Source organism: Carlito syrichta, unplaced genomic scaffold (assembly GCF_000164805.1).
Source record: "Carlito syrichta isolate Samal-C Ts95f unplaced genomic scaffold, Tarsius_syrichta-2.0.1 Scaffold130450, whole genome shotgun sequence".
NCBI lineage: Eukaryota > Metazoa > Chordata > Mammalia > Primates > Tarsiidae > Carlito > Carlito syrichta.
The window spans coordinates 46,271-66,057 of NW_007074546.1; the positions used below are offsets into that span (position 1 = coordinate 46,271).

The window sequence follows — 19,787 nt, forward strand, 5'->3', positions numbered from 1 at the left end:
GAGACTCCAACTCAAAAATAAATAAATAAATAAACAAACAAATAAATAAATAAACAAACAAACTTTGGTAATATTTTCAGTGTAAGGTAGGAAAGAAACTAATATACTAAGAACTATAAATAAGGGGAAAAATGATATAATAATTGAGCACTAATTGAACACCAAGTGAAGAATATAAATATACATTTTCCAAGATAAAATATTCAAAAAGAAGATAAACTTATTAATGTTTGCTTCTTTTTAAAAATCAGTAAATATTGATAAAATAATACTTTTGTATTATTTTTACCATTATATCCATTGACTGTTAACACCAATGTATATCACAATATTTTTAATAGTAAATATTTAGAATTCAACTAAATATATGGCAATGAGACACTAGAAAAATTATGGTGTATTTATAAGATGGATACTCTGAAACAATTAAGAAATTATATTTCTGGAAACTAGAAATAACATTAGAAATCACACTATGTAAAATAAAATACAATAAAAAGATAATGAAAACCATATACATGAACCATATAAATATATGTATTTCTATATATAACTTATATAGTCTTCATTTTATCTTTGGTATACAGCACACATATAAAACACTATAAACTCACAGACATATCTGTGTACATACAAACACATACAACTTTAATGTTATAAAACTGATAGAATATTAACCAATGAATGTAGTTTGTAGAGATGCTGATATTAAATTTTGTTCTGTTTCTTTGTATTTTTCTGTGTGTTTTCTATTTCTGTATTTTAATAGTATTTTAGCTTCTATTTTTTTATACATATTATTTATTTTAAAATTGCGGGGTACAGTTAAGGGTTAGGTATACAAATATGCATTGTGCAGGTACCCTTGTTGATGAGGTGTGCCCCTACCATCCCCAGACAGATATTGTCTACCATTAATCCCACCTCCCTTCCCCCCACCATAGTTTCCCACCACTTTTCTATATCTATAATATTCATTTAAGAATTTTATAATGAGAAAAATGCTTCAGCTGATTAAAAATAATATCTATATAACAGAAAGATTGGTATTAATTTTAAATCCTGTTAGAAAAATCAAAAAATTGAGGATCTGGAGATTTTATTCGAAATTCACTAGCAGGGGCACAATATGGGATTTCACTGCCAAATATGTGGGATGTTAATGACTCTAGCAGTAATCTCAGCAGAGAAGTGCACTGGGAAAGAATGTTGAAAATCTTGTTAGGTTTCAAATTATATATGCAGTAAAATTGTTGAAAAATGTCAAAGATACATGGGAAAGTCAGAAATAATCATTCTAGGTTGTTTAGCTGTATTTCTGAAATATATTTTCATTATAGTTATCATGGCCATGACAATGAGAACAAGAAGATCAAAACAGATAGTCCAGAGGCATACACAGTGTCCTGCATATGAACAGTTGAGATCTTCTAGCATCCCTCAAGCATTTCTCATGACTCTGAGCAAATTACTTCACCTCTCATCTCTTAGCTTCAGTTTCCTCATCTTTAAATGGAAGGAGTTAAAACAAATGGTCTCCAGTTAACCTAACATCCTTTGATTTCAAACACTTTTTTACCCTTAGTAAGTTGTCCAGACAAGTAATCTGTCTTGCAACTTGATTTTATGATTTTTATAGTGTATAAGACAACTTAGTTTGTAATCAAAATGAACAAATAAACTACACCTTTTTCCAACTCAAGTCAAGGACAGAGGAGTCTCAAAACTCAACCATAACATGTTACAATCCCAGTACATCTTGGAAAGTGTTAACACTTCTTTCCCTGATAATCGGAAACTTTACTCTCATCCAAATAAAACCTACATACAAACTTCTCTTTCCTAATTTCTGAAAACAAGATGATTTGTTAACAATACCAACAACAATAATAATGCCTTATTTAGCAATCACTCCATATCAAACCTTATGCTGTTTTTTTATTCTTTTCCTCATTTTGTGTATGAAGAATGTGAAGTTAAAAGAGTTTAAATGATCTGTGGGCACAAATGGCCCACAGTTTGGGTCACTGCTAGTTGAACCATTGTCCTGGCTCAACTTGGCAACAAAGCTGTATATACATCCTCTAAGTTCAGATGGCTGAAGAGATAGAAGAAAACGAATTCAGCAACCAATGGTCAGAAGGCATCTCAAAATTAATATGTCTAAAACCAACCCCAGATCATCAGTTTGCCTTTTCCTGGAATCTTCCAGACTCTACAGTGGCAATTTCACTCTTCTGGCTACTTAGGCCAAACTTTCAGAGCCATCATTGACTTCTCACTCTCTTACTCTCCACATCCAATATTTTAGCAAATACTACCACCTCTCCCTTCCCAAACCCATAAAAAATCCAATGATTCTCCTCCAACTTCCCTGCCTTCGCCTTGGTCCAAACCACCACAAGTCTATTTTCTGGATTATTTCAACAGCTTTCCTGCCCTTGCCTATGTCCAATCTATTCTCAATTCAGCCAGAGAAATCCCATCAAAATGAATGCCGATCATGATAAACACATGCCCACATCTTTTAGTGATTTCCCTTCTTACTCACAGTAAAAGACAGTCTTTATGGTGGCCCATGATGCCCTACAAGGTCTGACCGGTTTCCCTTCTGACTTACTCCTGACCACTCTATCAATACTCACTCTACTCATGTCACACATCATGGACACATGCCAGACACTATCTTACCTTGGGACCTTTGCATATGATGTTTCCACCACCAGAAATACTTTTCCCCAGATATCAGCAAGGTCCTCTCCCTCACCTCCTTCAGAGCTTTACTCAAATATGACAGTCTCATCCATATCTAAAATCGCAACTATTCCACACCCTTTATACCTTCTTCTTTTCTGGCTCTATTCTTCATCATAATAATACTAAGCAGAATCATTTATCTCTAACAAGTATTTCACATTTATCTTTTTTTTTTAATGATCTGTCTCTCCAAACTAGAATGTAAGATCGCTGAAAGCAGAAACTTTTGTTTGTTCTATTTATTGCAGTATTTTCAGTGTTTCATCCAGGACCTGGCATATGGTAAGTGCTCAATAAACATTTGTTGAATGAATGAGCTAAAAAAAAAGAGTTTAAGTTACCTAAGGTCACACAATTAGAAACCACAGGACTTTGTGGGTTAGAACTGAAAAGTATGAGAGTATAGTAGTATATTTAGAGCACAAGTAAACATTTGAGCAAGATAAATAAGACCTTATCCAAGATCACTAGATCATTTGTTTACTCATGTGTACTAAGAATAAAGACTCTTTGGGACCAGCAGAATTACAGGAACAAAACAGTTGACTCACTTGATGTTACAAGGATAGAGGTTTCCCTGGCCACAGTCAATTAAGACACAAAACTATAGGTATAGCTTTAAAATTCCTGAAGGTATATAGTAGAAAGCAAAATAAAGGACAAAAATATCTTTAATTCTCTAGCTGTGCAGCAATCAAAACACATTTAGAAAGCATATAAAATTATAGCTAGATAGAAGGAATACATTCTAGTATTCTACATTACTTTTGAATGACTATAGTTAACAACAATAATATATTGTATATTTCAAATGGCTAGAAAGAGGTTATTGAATGTTCCGAACATAAAGAAATAATAAAAAATTCAGATGATAGATATGGTAATTACCCCGAATGAATCACTATACATTATCTGAATCAAAACATCACTATGTACTCCATAAATATGAACAAGTATTACATGTCAATATAATTTTTTAAAAAAGAAAAAAACCACAAGATATTCAATCAGTAACTCATTTATTTAAATGTTTGGAAAGCTACTGAAAATAAATCTGACTACACAAGCAAAATAAAGTAGGTGTCTAACATGTATTTAAGCCAGAAATTCCCAAGAATGAGTTTAAAAATGGTCATAAAAAGTTACTGAGAAAGTTTAAGAATGTAGGATTCTATTGTGAATAGAACTACAAAAAACATACGTGTGCAGGTATCTGTTTTTGTAGGATGATTTGAGTTTCTCCGGGTATATTCTGCCCATAGAAGCTGGACTGTATTAAAAAATGAAGTACATACATACAATGGAATATTATGCAGTCATAAAGAAGGACAAACATATGAACTTGGCAGCAACTTGGATGGATTTAGAACCAATCATATTCAGTGCTCTATCACAGAAACAAAGAACAGAGTACCATATGTTCTCACTCATAAGCAGACCTCTAACAATTATAATACTATAAGAAAGCAATTGGCAGTAGTGGGAAACTGTCGGGGTGGTCGCGGTGGGGGGGGATTGGCAGTTGAGAGAAACTGCTAGGGGAGGGAGGGACATACCTCATCAACAAGGGTACCTGCATAATCAACATTTGTATACCTAACCCTGAATTTTACTCCACAGCTTTATTTAAAAAAAAAAGAATGTAGGTTTGAGACCATCCTCAGATATTCTGATTTGGTAGATATATCTGCATTTTTAAGTGGGTAACCGAGGGAATTTTGATACAAGTAGTCCATAAACCACACATAGAGAATCCCTGCATCTGAAAATTATCTAAAAGAATTAAAGAAAAAGAATAAAACACAGTGTATTTTATTGTCTAATAAGTGACCAGATCTCCTTTGAGCATTACAACACAGTGAGGTAGTATTATATCTATTTATTTCATTTAGAAATGAAGAGATTGAGGTTCATGGAGATTAACTTGGCCCAAGAAAACCAGTCACCAGGTCATGAATCTGGATCTCTTAATTGCAAATTTTATATTCCTTCACAACACTCCTGTGTTAAAGGGACTTTGGTACACTGAATTAAAGTTGTTTGTGGTCATCTGATTTTAGTAAGTCAATGGAAATAAATTGCTGGTCTCATCAGAAAGATATTAATACAATTTAAAGAAAAATAAAGTTGAATTAGTGGGTTCACAATACTGAGAGATCTTTGGAGAGATCACTGCCTGACATTTGGCATCTAAGATTCTATACATTCCTACTACCCAAAGGTGGTTTGCATGCTCATAGGCATCACTTAAGAGCTTAGTATACTTATGAATCTTGGGCTTCACCTTTAGTCTGTGGATAAGAACTTACTTTTTAACAAGACCCCTGTGTCCTGTACCACATTTTGCAAGTTCTATGATTTTACAATAATGACTCAATTTTTCTGTATTTCACTTCTCTCAACTGTGAAATGAGAAAGCTGAATTAACTTATCTTTACCATTGTTGCAGGGCACACAGAAGTTGGCAAACTATGTCTTGTGGGTCAAACCAGTTCAGTAAGCTAAGAATTCTTTTTAGTTTTTTAACAGTTAAAGAAACATAATATTTGGTGTAATAAAATAAAGACCCTTTGGGGCCAGCAGTATTACAGAAATAAGATAGTTGACTCACTTGATATTACAAAGGTCTATGTTTCTTTGTTCATAGAGTCAGTTAAGAAGCAAAACCATACAAAATAAAATAAATTCAAATTTTAGTGTCTATAAATAAAGTTGTATTCGAACACATACATGCATATATTTGTTATGCATTGTCCACAGCCGCTTTCATATTATGATAGCAGAGTTGAATAGATGCAACAGACTGTATAGACCAGAAAACCTAAAGTAGTTACTATCAGGACATTTACAAAAGCATTTGTTGACTCTTTCGATAATAATAATAGCAATATCAAAAACTGCGATATAGGCAATTACTATAAGTCAGCAACTATACTAAGAACGAATGCACATATAATTTGAATATATGTATATGGCTATATAGCTATACTGTAAATTTGTATAAAGTGTGTTAGGCTATCTCTCCACTCCATTTTAGTGTCTTTGCACTTTTAAAAACATCAGATTAATCTCAGTTTTTCCAGAAGGATTTTCCTTTTTAGAAGGTGCATGTAGTCAATAATTTTCATGTTGACAAGTATAAAATATGTCCTCCTAGAGCTATATATCTCATCGTGAAAAAAGGTGAGTGTATAATTTGAATGAAATATAATTACATGAAACAAACTACTGAAAAGTCAACAAAATTTTTTAATCAAGTGTAGATTCTAGGAAAACAAAAAAATGCATGAGTCTGCACAGGGTAAAAATAATTGCGAGGATAAGTAAAAAAATTAATGTTCTTTTCTTTTTTGAGTCAGAATCTCACTCCATTGCCCAGGCTGGAGTGCAGAGACACGCTCATGGCCTCCCCAGTGCTGATCTGCTGGGCTCAGGCGATCCTTCCCCCTCAACCTTCCAAGTAGCTGGAACTACAGGTGTGCGCTACCACACCAGGCTGTTTTGATTTATTGTAGAGACAAGGTCTCACCATGTTGCCCAGGCTGGTCTCGAACCCGTGGGCTTAGCCAATTCTCTCACCTCAGACCCCCAAAATGCTGGAATTACAGGCTTGAGCCACCACATCCGGCCAATATTTAATTTTCTGTCTACTTTTGTTAATATCTAAATGTTCTGCTATTCTAGTTTAGTCATCATCTACAGAACTTAATCTATCAATGCAAACAGTCTAAACTTACTTAGCAATTAAGTCTGATTTTTTTCTATTGAAAATTTAGGCAACTGCCTAACTAGTAATAAAAACAATAATCTTAGAAAGTTTGCCAAATAAGTCTTCAGTATAAAATGTGATGTTAAAATGATTATAAACTGTTTTAAAATGACACATAAGATTAGGGACCTAGACTTCAAATCTTTGACTTTCAAATTAGGGTGCCACTATTATAAATTACATAAAATCTCTATCAAGAAAATTCCAAAGGAGTGAAATATAAATTATAAACTATATATTACTATGATTTAGATTCTGTACTTTCAAGAATTTATAGAATTTATGATTAGCTTAAGTATCCAATTGAAAACACAAAAAAGTTAACCACTAGTTAATATGTTAAAGTTATTCAACTATGCCTTCAATATGTTAATACACTTAAAACATAAATAAAATAATCTGCTTTCACAAAAAATATTCATCTTGAATTTTAATTTGCTATAGCCATAAAGTTGCACAAGTAGTTCTACTTATGAAGTAGAACAAGTAATTCTACTTTATTGCCATAAAGTAGCAAATGATACTACTAAAATTAGCAAACTTTATTACCATAAACTTAAGAGAATAAAGTTCTACCTTATTACCATCAACCAGTTTGAGTTTCCATTATGCTAAATAAGAACAAAAGTTGTAGCATATTGTTACTTTGTTTTGCAATTGATAATTTACTCATGCAAGAATTTTTTCTGAAAGGTAGAGCTAGTTGAACAAATTAAGTTGAAAAAATGCATTTTTATGTCATGATTTTTAAATAAGGAATTAATTTCTCAGTTACTGAACTACTCTCTCTTGAGCATTCCTATTTATTCCCTGTTTACTTTTTTTAAAAAAAAGCTTTCTTGCTACTAATTATCTGCATGCTAAATAAAATACAAAACATCAATTTATCAAACACCCACATACACATAACACACACATAAATACACATGTATGTATACATACAAGTTTTTTCATAGAAATCTGTTTGTTATAGTTATTACCCATAATCATGGCATATTTTATGATGTCATATTATTCTTTCTCCCAGAATACAGATTATACTGATTATTTTATATGCTATGCAATTTTTAAAAATAAATCAAATTATTAAGTATCTTACCAGTTCTTATCCAGCATACCAAACAAAAAAAAATGTATGCTCTCATTTGGAATCTGAGAAAAATAAAATAATCACTCAGATTTGCCAAATAGAAAATGTCATAACTTACTGAGGTTTCTCTCTGGTAGGATTGTCACAGGCTGGCAGGTTTTACCAAAAATTTAACTGGTTTTGCTCCTCCCTCTTTCAAAAAAAAAGTGAGGTAGTTTTTTTTCTCCCATGTGGCTTGTGGTTGTGGGAAGGATTTTTAAATCAAAGACTCTGTAGTAAGTCACAAACAAACCCTCAGCTACACAAGTTGAATTGAAGGGAATGAAAATGCTAATTATATCTCTTTGTTATTCATTTTAGCCTCAAGATTTCAGAAGTGGTCGGGAAGAATATGTTTGTAGAAAACCTAGAGCAAATGTGATGTTGAAAAATGCTAGAAATTAAAAGTCAGAAAAAAATGTGGTTTATGTTCATTTTGATTACAAACTAAATTGCCTTCATACACTGTAAATCAATAATTAAATCCATAGCCATTAAACTCTATCAAGTATAAAATATGAGTTTTTCACATTTATGTCATTTTACATACCAAAAGCAGAGCCTCTTTTAAAATTCAAAATATTGGCTTGACTCAAGGTTAAATTTTGAAAATAAAAACATTGTGTTTAAAATATGACAACTATTTAAAACTATTATAGGTTTTCTTTTTACATGTTTATTTACCCTCTTATTTTCCTGCCACCAATGGATTTCAGTAAGAAAGAAAAATTGAAAGTTATTCTAAGTACATAAATTACAAGTTCAAAAATTCAATTTGTTTTTAGAAAATTCAAGTCCCTGTAAAGTTCCAAAGATACAGTAAGAACAGAAGTGTTTGACATAAATCATAAATCAACAAAACAATCTGAGGCATGGGGAGGTATTGCAAAAGATTAAAAACAAGATAAAGTATTAATTCAAAAAAATCATGAAAACGTAACTGTTGATGAAACTCCATTATTGCCTTCCTTTTTGTTAAGTTGATATTTTTGGATTAGCATGTTTTGATTCCATTCTCTATTTTCTGTATTTTCTTTTTTATATATTCTATAGATATTTTCTTTGCGATTACCATAAGGATTAAAAATAACCACCAAAAATTATAGCAATTTGTCTTATTTTGATACCAACTTAACTCCAATAACATAAAAATACTCTACTCATTTCAGTTCCGCTCTCTTCTACTTTGTTACTGATGACACAGATTACATTTTTATATATTGTGCACCCATTAATATAGATTTATAATTATTTTAATACATTTGTCTTTAAAATCCTGTAGAATATAGAAGGTGAAGTTACAAGCCAAAATTACAATAGTAACCACAATAATACAGTTTTTACATTTGTTATGTACTAGCCTTTGGGAACATTATATTTTCATATAACTTCTAGTTACTAGTTTGTCGTTTCATTTCAAAGTGAAGGACTTGCAGTAGCATTTCACGTATGGCAGATGTTGTGGTAATAAATTCCGTCATTTATTTGCCTGAAAATTTGGGAATGCTCTAATTTCTCCCCCGTTTTTGAGCCAGGAATCCCCCTCCATACCTGGCTTGCGTGAGAAACAGAAAACCACCTCTGATGTGGGAAAGAGTGAGTGTGGGAATTAGGAACTCAGACTCACTCCCACCATGGACTAAGAGCCTCCCTCTTCCCCCCTCCCACTCCCCAGACCTCACAAGACTTTAGTCCCACATAGAAAACAACCTGGACATGGCAAAGCTGTGTGCTGCCTGTGTCCAAGTGCCAGACCCACAGTGGCTTGGACGTTATGGACTACAAACTCCAGGGGAAGGAGGAGTGTCCTTACAGATGAGGATGAATCAGCTAAAAAACACCAGCAATCTACAAAGGCTTTGTTACCCACAAAAGTACCTCCCAGATCCCAAGCAATGGAACCTATCCAGAATAATCTGTCACTGATGACAGACATAGAATTCAGACTATGGATGGCAAAGATAGACAAGAAAAGCCGCGAGAAGATGGAAGTACAGATCATCCAGGCAATGTAAACACTGGGACATTTTCTAGCTATGAACACCTATGACCAAACCAACCTGAGAATGTGTTTCTCTGCAGGTAATGCTCAGCAGGCAGTTCCCAGACCAGGAAAGAACCCTGGCCCTGCTGCCTTCACTTGACTCAAGGACGGGTTCCATCACTGCAGGCAGTTCCCATTTGAGAGACTCTGTAGTGAGAGACTGTGTTGCTGAAAGAACTTCTGACTTCTGAATGTTGTCAGTCTCTAGCAACGAAGGAAAATCAGGAGGATGCCTATCATTCTGGTAACCCCTCTCTCCCCACAGGAATGCTTGTATGCAACTCATGTCTCTGCCATTTCTGCAGTACCAAAGCCCATAGCTCATCCCAATTCCCAGCTGAGCATCACAGCTGGGGATCAGGAACACAGACCAGCCAGTTCCAACCCACAGGAAAAACCCTGCTGCAGAAACAAACTTTGAGTTCTGAGTGCAGGCAGCTTCAAACAAGAAAACGGGAGCCAAGGGTTGGGGGACCCTGTTGCCCAGGCAAGCCCTCTCTCCATATATAAACTCTTTTCTTTTGTACAAAGAAAAGGCTCAGCCATTCCTGCACATGACCAAAGTGGCCAGGGGACCCGTTTTCCATTGGGGCAGCCAATCATGCCCACAGAGTATGAGCTGGAGAGTGGTTCAATCTGACCTAGCCCTCTCCGAGCAGCTTTACCACCCACCCTCCTTGAAAGCCCAGGGACTGAGGATCTTTGAAAGTTTCCATAGACCCTCCATCACCTAGGTCATCTGAACACTTTCCTGGGAAAACAAAGGCCAAGCAAAAAAGCCTACAGGCATCATCACAACTGGTTGTCTCATCCAAGAGCCACCTCCTGGCTGGAAATCAAATGATACAGCTCACTGTAACATCTGAGACAATAGTATAGCACAGATATAAGGAGATACTAACAAAACCCATGCTACCTTACATCTCACAGACTAACCCATGGATCTAGGCATCAGAAAGCTTCTCCAGAGGGTCCTCTAGATATGTAAATGACCAACTGCCCTTAGAATTCAACCCCTGTGCCTTCACATTATGGGATACTTAGTAGGGACTCTCCAGCACTAGCCAAATGGTGACAACGTCCTAGTGGAGGAAGGGCAGCAGGACACTCAGTGGTTAGGCCCTTATGGACTACCAACTCCAGGGCAAGGAGGAGTGTACCACTACAGGGATGTTCTCACAGATGAGGATGAATCAGTGGAAAAAAAAAAAAAAACACCAGCAATCCACAAAGGCTTAGTGCATTGTCACCCCACAAAAGTACCTCCAAGATTCCAAGCAATGGAACCTGTGCAGAATAATCTGTCACTGATGACAGACATAGAATTCAGACTATGGAAAGATAGTCAAGGAAAGTCATGAGTAGATGGAAGTACAGATAACCTGGCAGGAAATAAAAGCTGAGCTGGCCAATATAAGAAAGGTCCAATCTGAACTCCTAAAAATTGATAATTATTTCCTGGAATTTCAAAGCACAATGACAAGTCTGAAACCTGAATGGCAGAATTAGTCTGATAGAGGAAAGAATCTTAGAACTTGAGGATTGAACTATTGAACTAACCCAGTTCAACAAAAAAAAGAGAAAAGCCTCAAAAAAGAATGAGCAATGTCTATGAGAGGTTTGAAATTATGTAAAAAGACCAAATAGATAGCTGATTGGCATCCCTGAGGTAGAAGGGGAAACTGAGAACACCCTGGAACAGGCCTTCTAATAGGTCATCCAAGAAAATTGCCCATCTTGCTAGGGAGGCAGCCATGCAGGTGCAAGAGAGCCAGAGAATACTTGCAAGGTACTACATTAAAAAACTATCCACAAGACACAGAATAATCTGTCTTTGCAAGGTGAACATGAAAGAAAAAAATCCTAAAGGCAGCTATAGACAAGAGAAAGACCTCCTACCTTGGAAGACCCATTAGAATTGCAGCAGACTTCTCTGCAGAAACCCTATAAGCCAGAAGGGATTGGAGTCACATCTTTAACTTAAAGATAAACATTCCAGTCGAGAATTTCCTACCCTGCCAAGCTAAGCTTCATTAAATGGGAAATGAACATTCTTCTCAGACATCTAATCCCTAAAAGAATATATCACCTCTAAACCAGCCTTTCGGGAGATGCTTAAGAAAGCTCTAAACACAGAAAGGAAAGAACACTTCTACCCATCAAGGCAAGTACAGAGTTAATAGACCATATAGATCAACCACAAAACCTAAAAAGCAAAGCAATCTTTTAATAGCAATATGACAGGAAGAAAACCCCACATATAAATAAATAACTTCAACATAAATTGACTGAATGTGCCACTCAAAAGGCATAGGGTGGCAAATTGGATAAAGAAACATGATCCATCCTTCTGCTGCCCTCATGAAACTCATTTCACTGCAAATGACATCCATAGGTTCAAGGTAAAGGGCTGGAGAAAGATCTTCCAGGCATATGGAAAACAAAATCAGCAATAACAGCTACTCTTATATTTAAAATAAACAGACTTTAAGCCAATACAAGTTTTAAAAGACACTGAAGGACACTACATAATATAAAAGGCCCAATCCATGAACAAAATATCCATATTTAATGTATACACATCCGGCATAGGAGCACCCAGATTTATAAAACATTTCTAATTAAACTAGAAGAGGACATAAACAGCCATACAGTTGCAGTCAGAATCTTTAATATCCCACTAACAGCCTTAGACAGATCATCAAGGCAAAACAACAACAGAAACTACCATGAAAATCAGGAACACTAACTCAACAAATTAGACCTAACAGACACCTACAGAACACTTCAACAACCACAGAACACTTCAACAACCACAAAATACAGATTCTTCCCATCAGCACATGGAATACTCCAAGATCAGCCACATACCTGCTTACATCAAGTGTGAACAAATTTTAAAAGGTCAGAATAATACCAAGCATCTTTTTAGATGACACTGGAATAAAAATTGATATTATTACCAGCAGGATCCCCCCCCCAAAATACAAAAACACATGGAAATTGAACAATGTGCTTTTGAATGACTTTGGGGATCAATACAGAAATCAAGATACAAATAAAAAGATTTCTGGAAACAAATGAAAACAAAGATACAACACACCAAAACTTCTGGGACACCATGAAAGTGATACTGAGGGGGAGTTTATAGTATTGCATACATATATAAAAAAATAGAAGGATCTCATGTAAGCAGCCTAACATTACACCTAAGGAGTTGGAAAGTCAAGAGAAATCCAATTCTAGATTTAGTAGAAAACTTGAAATTATTCAAATAAAGTCAAAGTTGAATGAAATAGAAAACAAAAAATCATAGAAAAGATCAAGACAAAAAGCTGGTTTTTGGAAAGGATAAACAAGATTGGCAGACCTCTGGCCTGATTGAGAGAGAGAGAGAGAAAGAGAAAGAAAAAGAGAGAGTGAGAGAGAGATTTAAAAAACCCAATTAGAAATGTAAAAGACAATGTCACAACTAACCTTGAGGAAATTCAAAAGATTATCAGAGATTACTGTGAACATCTGTATGCAAATAAACTAGAAATTCTAAAGGAAATGAAGAAATTCTTGACATCATATAGCCTTCCAAGATTGAAACAGGAAGAAATTGTAACTCTAAACAAACCAGTAACAACACAAGAAATTGATTCAATAATAAGAAACCTTCCCACCTATAAAAGCCTTGAGCTAGATGGTTTCTTGGCTAAATCCTTGAAGTCATACAAAGAAGAAATAATAGCAGTCCTATTGAAATTGTTCTAGGCAATTAAGAAGAAAGGAATTCTCCTTAGCTTATTCTGTGAAGCCAGTATCATCCTGATACTCAAAAATGGCAAAGACTCAACAAGGAAATCAAACTACAAACCAATTTCCCTGATGAACATAAATGTTGTCATTAAAAATAAAAATACAAAGCAGATTTTGGCGAGGCTGTGGAGAAAAGAAAATACTTCTACACTGTTGATGAGAAGGTAAGCTATTCAACCTCTGTGGAAAGCCATATATGTGGTTTTTCCCCCAAAGAACTGAAAATTAAGCTACCATACAATCTAGCAATCCCTTTTCTGGAAAATTATCCAGAGGAACATAAATTGCTTACCAAAAGACACCTGCACAAGTCTGTTTATTGCAGCACTGTTCACAATAGCAAAAACATGGAACCAATCCAGATGCCCATCAAAAGTGAACTGCATAATCAATGTGTGCTGCATATATACAACAGAATACTACACAGCCATAAAGGAACATAATCATGTCCATTGCTGCAACATGGATGCAGCTGGAGACCATCCATCTAAGTGAACTATCACAGAAACAACTGAATACCACATGTTCTCACTCATAAGTGGGCTCTCATCACTGGAGACACTAGGACAATAGTAGGATCAAGAAATGCTGGACACTCTAAAGAAGGGAGGGAGGAAGAAGGGATAAGGGACTCATAACAATACACTAGGTACCAGGTTCACTACTAAAAGGTAAGAGGGCTTGTTAGAAGACCAAACCACACCTGCATGCAATTGACTTATATCATAAATGCTCATCTGTTCCCCACAACTCTAACATAAAATAAAAAATAAACCACATCATTTCAGAATCTGGGAAGAAAGATAATGTGACATACATATTAAAAGAGATTCTTCTTAATAACATTTTTACTTAATGAATTAAAAGATAAATCATTCCTATTTGTGATATAATTTTATTTTTTGTGTATGCTTTTGATGTGGTACTATAATTTGACCCTTACACATTATTTTCACCTTTACCATTCTAAAGAGTTCATTGAAAACTATTGGCATTTAGACAGCACAATACATAGAAGAGTTTCAAAATATGAAGCTATGCTTCTTTATTCTTATATATTTTACTTACTATCAATATGAGAAAGTTGAGGTTATTAATGCTTACTTCATTAATAGTAAAATACTTGGGGTTGACAAAATATTATATAAAATGTCAATAGTTTGGTAAAACATTATTTATTTATGCAATTATTTAGTCTTCTTTAGATATAAAAACTGATCGTAAGTAGTTTACATACAATGTAAATGATAACACAAAGGTAAAAATGATGCTGATGATAATGATGGTGGTAATGATGATAATATGAAACTGAGCCCCATGCACCAGGCATTATTCTGAGTACTTTACAGGTTTTTATAATAACTGTTGAGTTTAGTTTACTGAGATGAGGAATCAATGCTTATTACAATTTGTTTTGTCACAGCTTTTTATTTAATTTAGCAATGTGTCAAAAATAGCTAATCATCTCACCCTTTGATTCAGTAATAAAATGTCCAAGATACTTTTATATAACAAATCAATTACTTTCCTACAGAAATATCCAAGGTGCTTTCCTACACATCCGAGGTCCTTATATGTGACTAATGACCCCATATGCACAAAGATATTTGAGCAAGAATAATCATCTCAGCGCTTCTGTAAAAATAGCCAACAGATGTCTAACAATAGAGGATTAATATAACTATGGACATACTGTGGATTAAAATTAATGATGCAGACATATCAATATTTACTGGTGTAGAAAATCGGTCTATTGCAGTTTTAGGGAGAAAAGCCCAAGCTAGTAAGCAGTATTATATAGTATGGTTCATTTTCCTAAAATATTTTATATGTATACACATATAGTTCAAAGTCTGGATGATTTTTCTGCAAAATAGGTATCTCTGCATCATAGATTTATGGGTAATTTTTACTTTCTTATTTCCTTAAATTTTAAAAATATTTTCTTACAATAAACATCTATACATTAAGAAGCTATATTTACTTGGGGGAAATATGGTAGAAAAAAATCTGGATAAAGACAAAATGAGGGTTAAAAAAAAGTAAAGACATAAGTGAAGACAATTAAAGAAAAGCATCCACAAGAGACCCTTAACAGTAATTTGCCAAGTTTCTCCATTCATTCATTCATTCAGCTGTTTATTCATTTATGCAATATTTATTAAGCACCTCCTGATTTCCAGAAATAGAATTATGTTGAGGATACAAAGTAGACATGTTCATTTTTTCAAATTTTATTATTATTTTTTAGATTAGAAAATATAGTTTATTTAAAAAGTACATGAGAGAGAGAGAGAGAGAGAGAGAGAGAGAGAGAGAGAGAGAGAGAGAGAGACAGAGGAGATTCCAGATTCCAAGTCAGGGAAGGGGGCCAAAGCCAGGAAGCATAGCGACAATCATAGCTCAAAAACCACATGGCCACACCAGAGTCTAGTAAGGCAACAGTCCAAACTTTATTATTTTAACAACTACTTATAATATATCTGCCAATGCATCAAGGATTGTCTTACGTACTAAAATACATTTACTCTACAGTGGTTCACAGTGACAATGGCCTGAAAAGACATATATGAGGTAGGACACAAAAAAACTGGAATTATCTTTTGACGGGCAGGCCCCTTGTAATGCAGGCTTCCTCCACTAAGCGAATGTTCTAGAAACCCATCAGCATCAGTGTACCAACTAGTGTTGTTATGAGAGGCTGCATTTGACTTCAGTGAATTTGGGGGGAGGATTCTTTCAACATGCTTGCCTATTTCATGATTGGTGATTCACGAGCCTGCCTGTTTATAGCATGCTGAGTGTTTGCAGTTTTTGACCCCATTCCCCGCCCTCCTTATTCACCTGATCTTGTACCGAGGGAATTTTTTTTTTGTTTCCTTGGATGAAAAAAGCCCTCAAAGGGAAGCGTTTTGCTGATGTGGAAGAGGTGAAACAAAAAACAGCAGATGCACAAAAAGGCATCAAAATCGAGTCCAGTGTATTGCATCAAATGAATAGTATTTTGAAGGTGACCGAAATTTAAACATGTAAGAATAAATACACAAGTTTTAATAAATAAATTCTGGTTTTGGGGGTGTCTCCTCTCATATACCTAGTGAACTGTGAAACCACACAGGTGAAGTGGCCAGCTAATCTGAAGCACAGAATTTAGCAAAACATTGTAGGATATAGTGCCTCAGCTGAGTAACAAAATAGAGTAAGAGTCAGGTGATGAAAAGAAAATAAAGGTGCTCTAGTTATATATCTCCATACACATACACAAGTATATAGATATACATATATACATACACATTTTTATTTTTGATGTGTTCATACAGTTAGGAATAGAAGACATCCCAATATAAATGAAGAAAGGCTAAATCTTTATAGAGCATTCCATGTGTTTAACTCATTAAGATCTGTTATGTAACTAATACTCCAATAAATGCTGAAAGTAAAATGAATTATTTTTTACCTACATGCATGCATTCAATATGAATCAGAAAATACAATATGCTTACATTAGAAAATGACATGTAAGATCAAATTCTGAACAAATAGCTAACTTTATGAGCTTTTAGAGCTTATAACATAAGTTCTCTAGAATTATAAGCATCATAAACTTATGTATAGCCATAAGATAAAAAGATGTGATAAGAACACCAAAATCATGCACATGTATAGACAATGAATGATGCAAATTTCAGTCGAACAATTCAGTAGTATCATTACTTATGTAAAAGTATAATAAAAGATTTATAGCATGCACAGTCACATACAAGTCCCCTATATACAAATGAGTTCCACTCTGAATGTTCAATTTTTTCCCAAGTTCAACAAAGTTAGTGTAGGTATCCAACCAACACAATCGGCTATAGAGTACTGTATAGTAATAGGTTGACAATACTTTTCACACAAATCATACGTGGAAAAAAAACATAAAAAATAAAGAAAAATTTTTAAATTTTACAGCACTATACAGTAAAACCCACAAAAGCACAATCACTTGTAGAGAACGCACACATGTGACAATGTACACCAGACATGAGAACTAACTTACATGACTGAACATGCAAATGTATGTTAGCATCTTTGAAAATTTGCAACTTGAAAGTTCGCTTATAGAGGACTTACTGTATATGTAGTGGTTTACAGTAAAATCTGAAGATATAGCTCCTAGATAAGCCATGTCTAAGGGAATATCAAGGTGGAAATATGTTGGGTTGGATAAGATTTTTGAGGTAAATTAATACAAATATATAAAGAGAGCTACAAAAAATAGAGCTTTGCAAATATTCATTTCTTTGATCTGCATATAGTTGTTATTTGCTTACAATGTGTTAGTTTCCTTAATTCCCTCCTGCTCTACTCCAACTATATTGATGACAGAGGAAAAAAAGAAAGAAAAGGAAGCAGGATATATAGACTCATGATATATCAACTGAAGGTGACTACTGAAGTGACATTTATATTGAATTTATATGTATAGAAAGCCTGTCTCTCTCAGACTGCAAGCTTTAGAAAGTGATACAGTTTGAATATTTGTTCCCCTCCAAACCTCAGGTTGAAATTTGATCCCCAATGTTGGAGGTATGGCCTAGTGGGAGGTGTTTGGATCATGAGGAATATTCCTCATGAATGACTTGGTGCCTTCCTAGTGGTATCTTGCTTTACTAGTCGTGAGGACTAATTGGGGTTTGGTTTGTTTTATTTTTAATTTGTATATAGTTGGAGGCACACATTTGGGTTTCTTACATACATATAATATGTAGTGATGAAGGCTGGGCTTTTAGTTTAACCATCACCTATATAGTGAACATTATATCCAATAGGTGTTTTTTCAACTCTCACCCTCTTCCAGTTTCCCACCTTTTATAGTGTCCTATGTCTAATATTCCATTTTAATGGAATATGTCTAAATGTCTAATGTCTAAAATTCCAGTCTTGTGTATTCATTGCTTAGCTCTCACTTATGAGAACATGTGGTATTTGACTTTCTGTTTCTGAGTTATTTCTCTGAGGTTAATGGCTTCCAGTTCCATCCATGTTGCTGCAAAAGACATGAGAGTCTGGTACCACCCTCCTCTCTTGCCATATAATGTCTGTTCCCCTGCCCCTTACAAGATGAGCAGAAGATTCCTTAAGCCCTCACCAGAAACAGACACTGACACCACAAATGGGCTAAGACAAGAGGGCAGATTTTTAGGCTTACCTTTGTTTTCCAAGGATTAAAGACGGTGTCTGACACATACTAAGCATTTAGAAAATACCTATTAAATGAAGTAATTAGTCCAATCCATTCCTTAAGAAACAGAACCTGAATTCCAAAGAGAAATTACTTGTTAAAAATAACCAACTAAAGTAATGTCAGAGTCCAAGTAGAAATGTGGATTTCCCAAAATGTATTCCTTTGCATTAGAAAAGATTACTTTTTTGGTCCAACAACCAAATAAAAGCATGTCTTCACAACGCAAAATACATTCTCATCACTACGCCAAGCTAAGTCAAATGGGGTTCTGACAAACTGTATGATATTTACAGGTCCAGTTAGGGTCTATGTAGATTCAGAACTGAAGCAAAGTAGTCATTGAATCCCACCACAGCCTCCAACCACCATCCTCAAGAATTCTGGCTTCAGCCACAAAACTTACTCCACCTTTACCAGTACTCTTTATTATAGGCTGCCTTCTCAAGTTCAATAGCCTTTTGGAGTCTCCCTAAAACCTCTGTGGCCATTTTCAAAGACTCATTTAGGGAGCATTTCGTAGATAAATAAACATTAATTCTAGTACTCCATAGCATCCACATCTATGCAGGCATTGATTCTTCCAGAAATTACTTACAAATAACTGAATTTTTAATGATTTATTCCTTTATTCTTTGGGCACAGAGAAATGAATCTACCCTCATTAGCCAGGGAGCTTCTGTAACAAAGTTGCTACGTCTTAAATCATCTCTGCAGGCATTTTTTTTGAAATGTTGATGGAATAAATCCCAAATCAATTAATAGTGTTCCAGAGAAAATGGAGGGCACCCTCCGAGCAAAAAGAGCACAGCCCCTTGCACATGAAACTTCTGCATTCTCACTCTCCCAAGGCCAAGTCTCCCCCACCGCCAGGTGGCTGCGGGTGGGCGCGCTAGGCACTCCAGTCTGGGTGACAAAGTGAGACCCTATCTCCAAATATAATAAAATTTAAAGAGCATTTCTGAAGGTTAGGGATCGGGAGCAAAAAAGTAGTGATCGCCACCCCACCATCCTCACACAATAACCATAACTCGATCTGATTCCTCTGTCCTTGTCC

General features: G+C 34.9%; 1 protein-coding gene across 1 annotated transcript in view; it reads right to left on the reverse strand.

Annotated features, from left to right (window-relative positions):
- The window catches only part of LIPI (lipase I), a 29,362-nt gene extending 21,651 nt beyond the window's left edge, over nucleotides 1-7,711 (reverse strand). Inside the window, exon 1 of the mRNA XM_021708021.1 lies at nucleotides 7,626-7,711. Coding sequence (XP_021563696.1) covers nucleotides 7,626-7,671 — 46 coding nt within the window. The 5' untranslated portion in view covers nucleotides 7,672-7,711. The remainder of the gene's footprint in view (nucleotides 1-7,625) is intronic.
- Nucleotides 7,712-19,787: the final 12,076 nt, after the last annotated feature.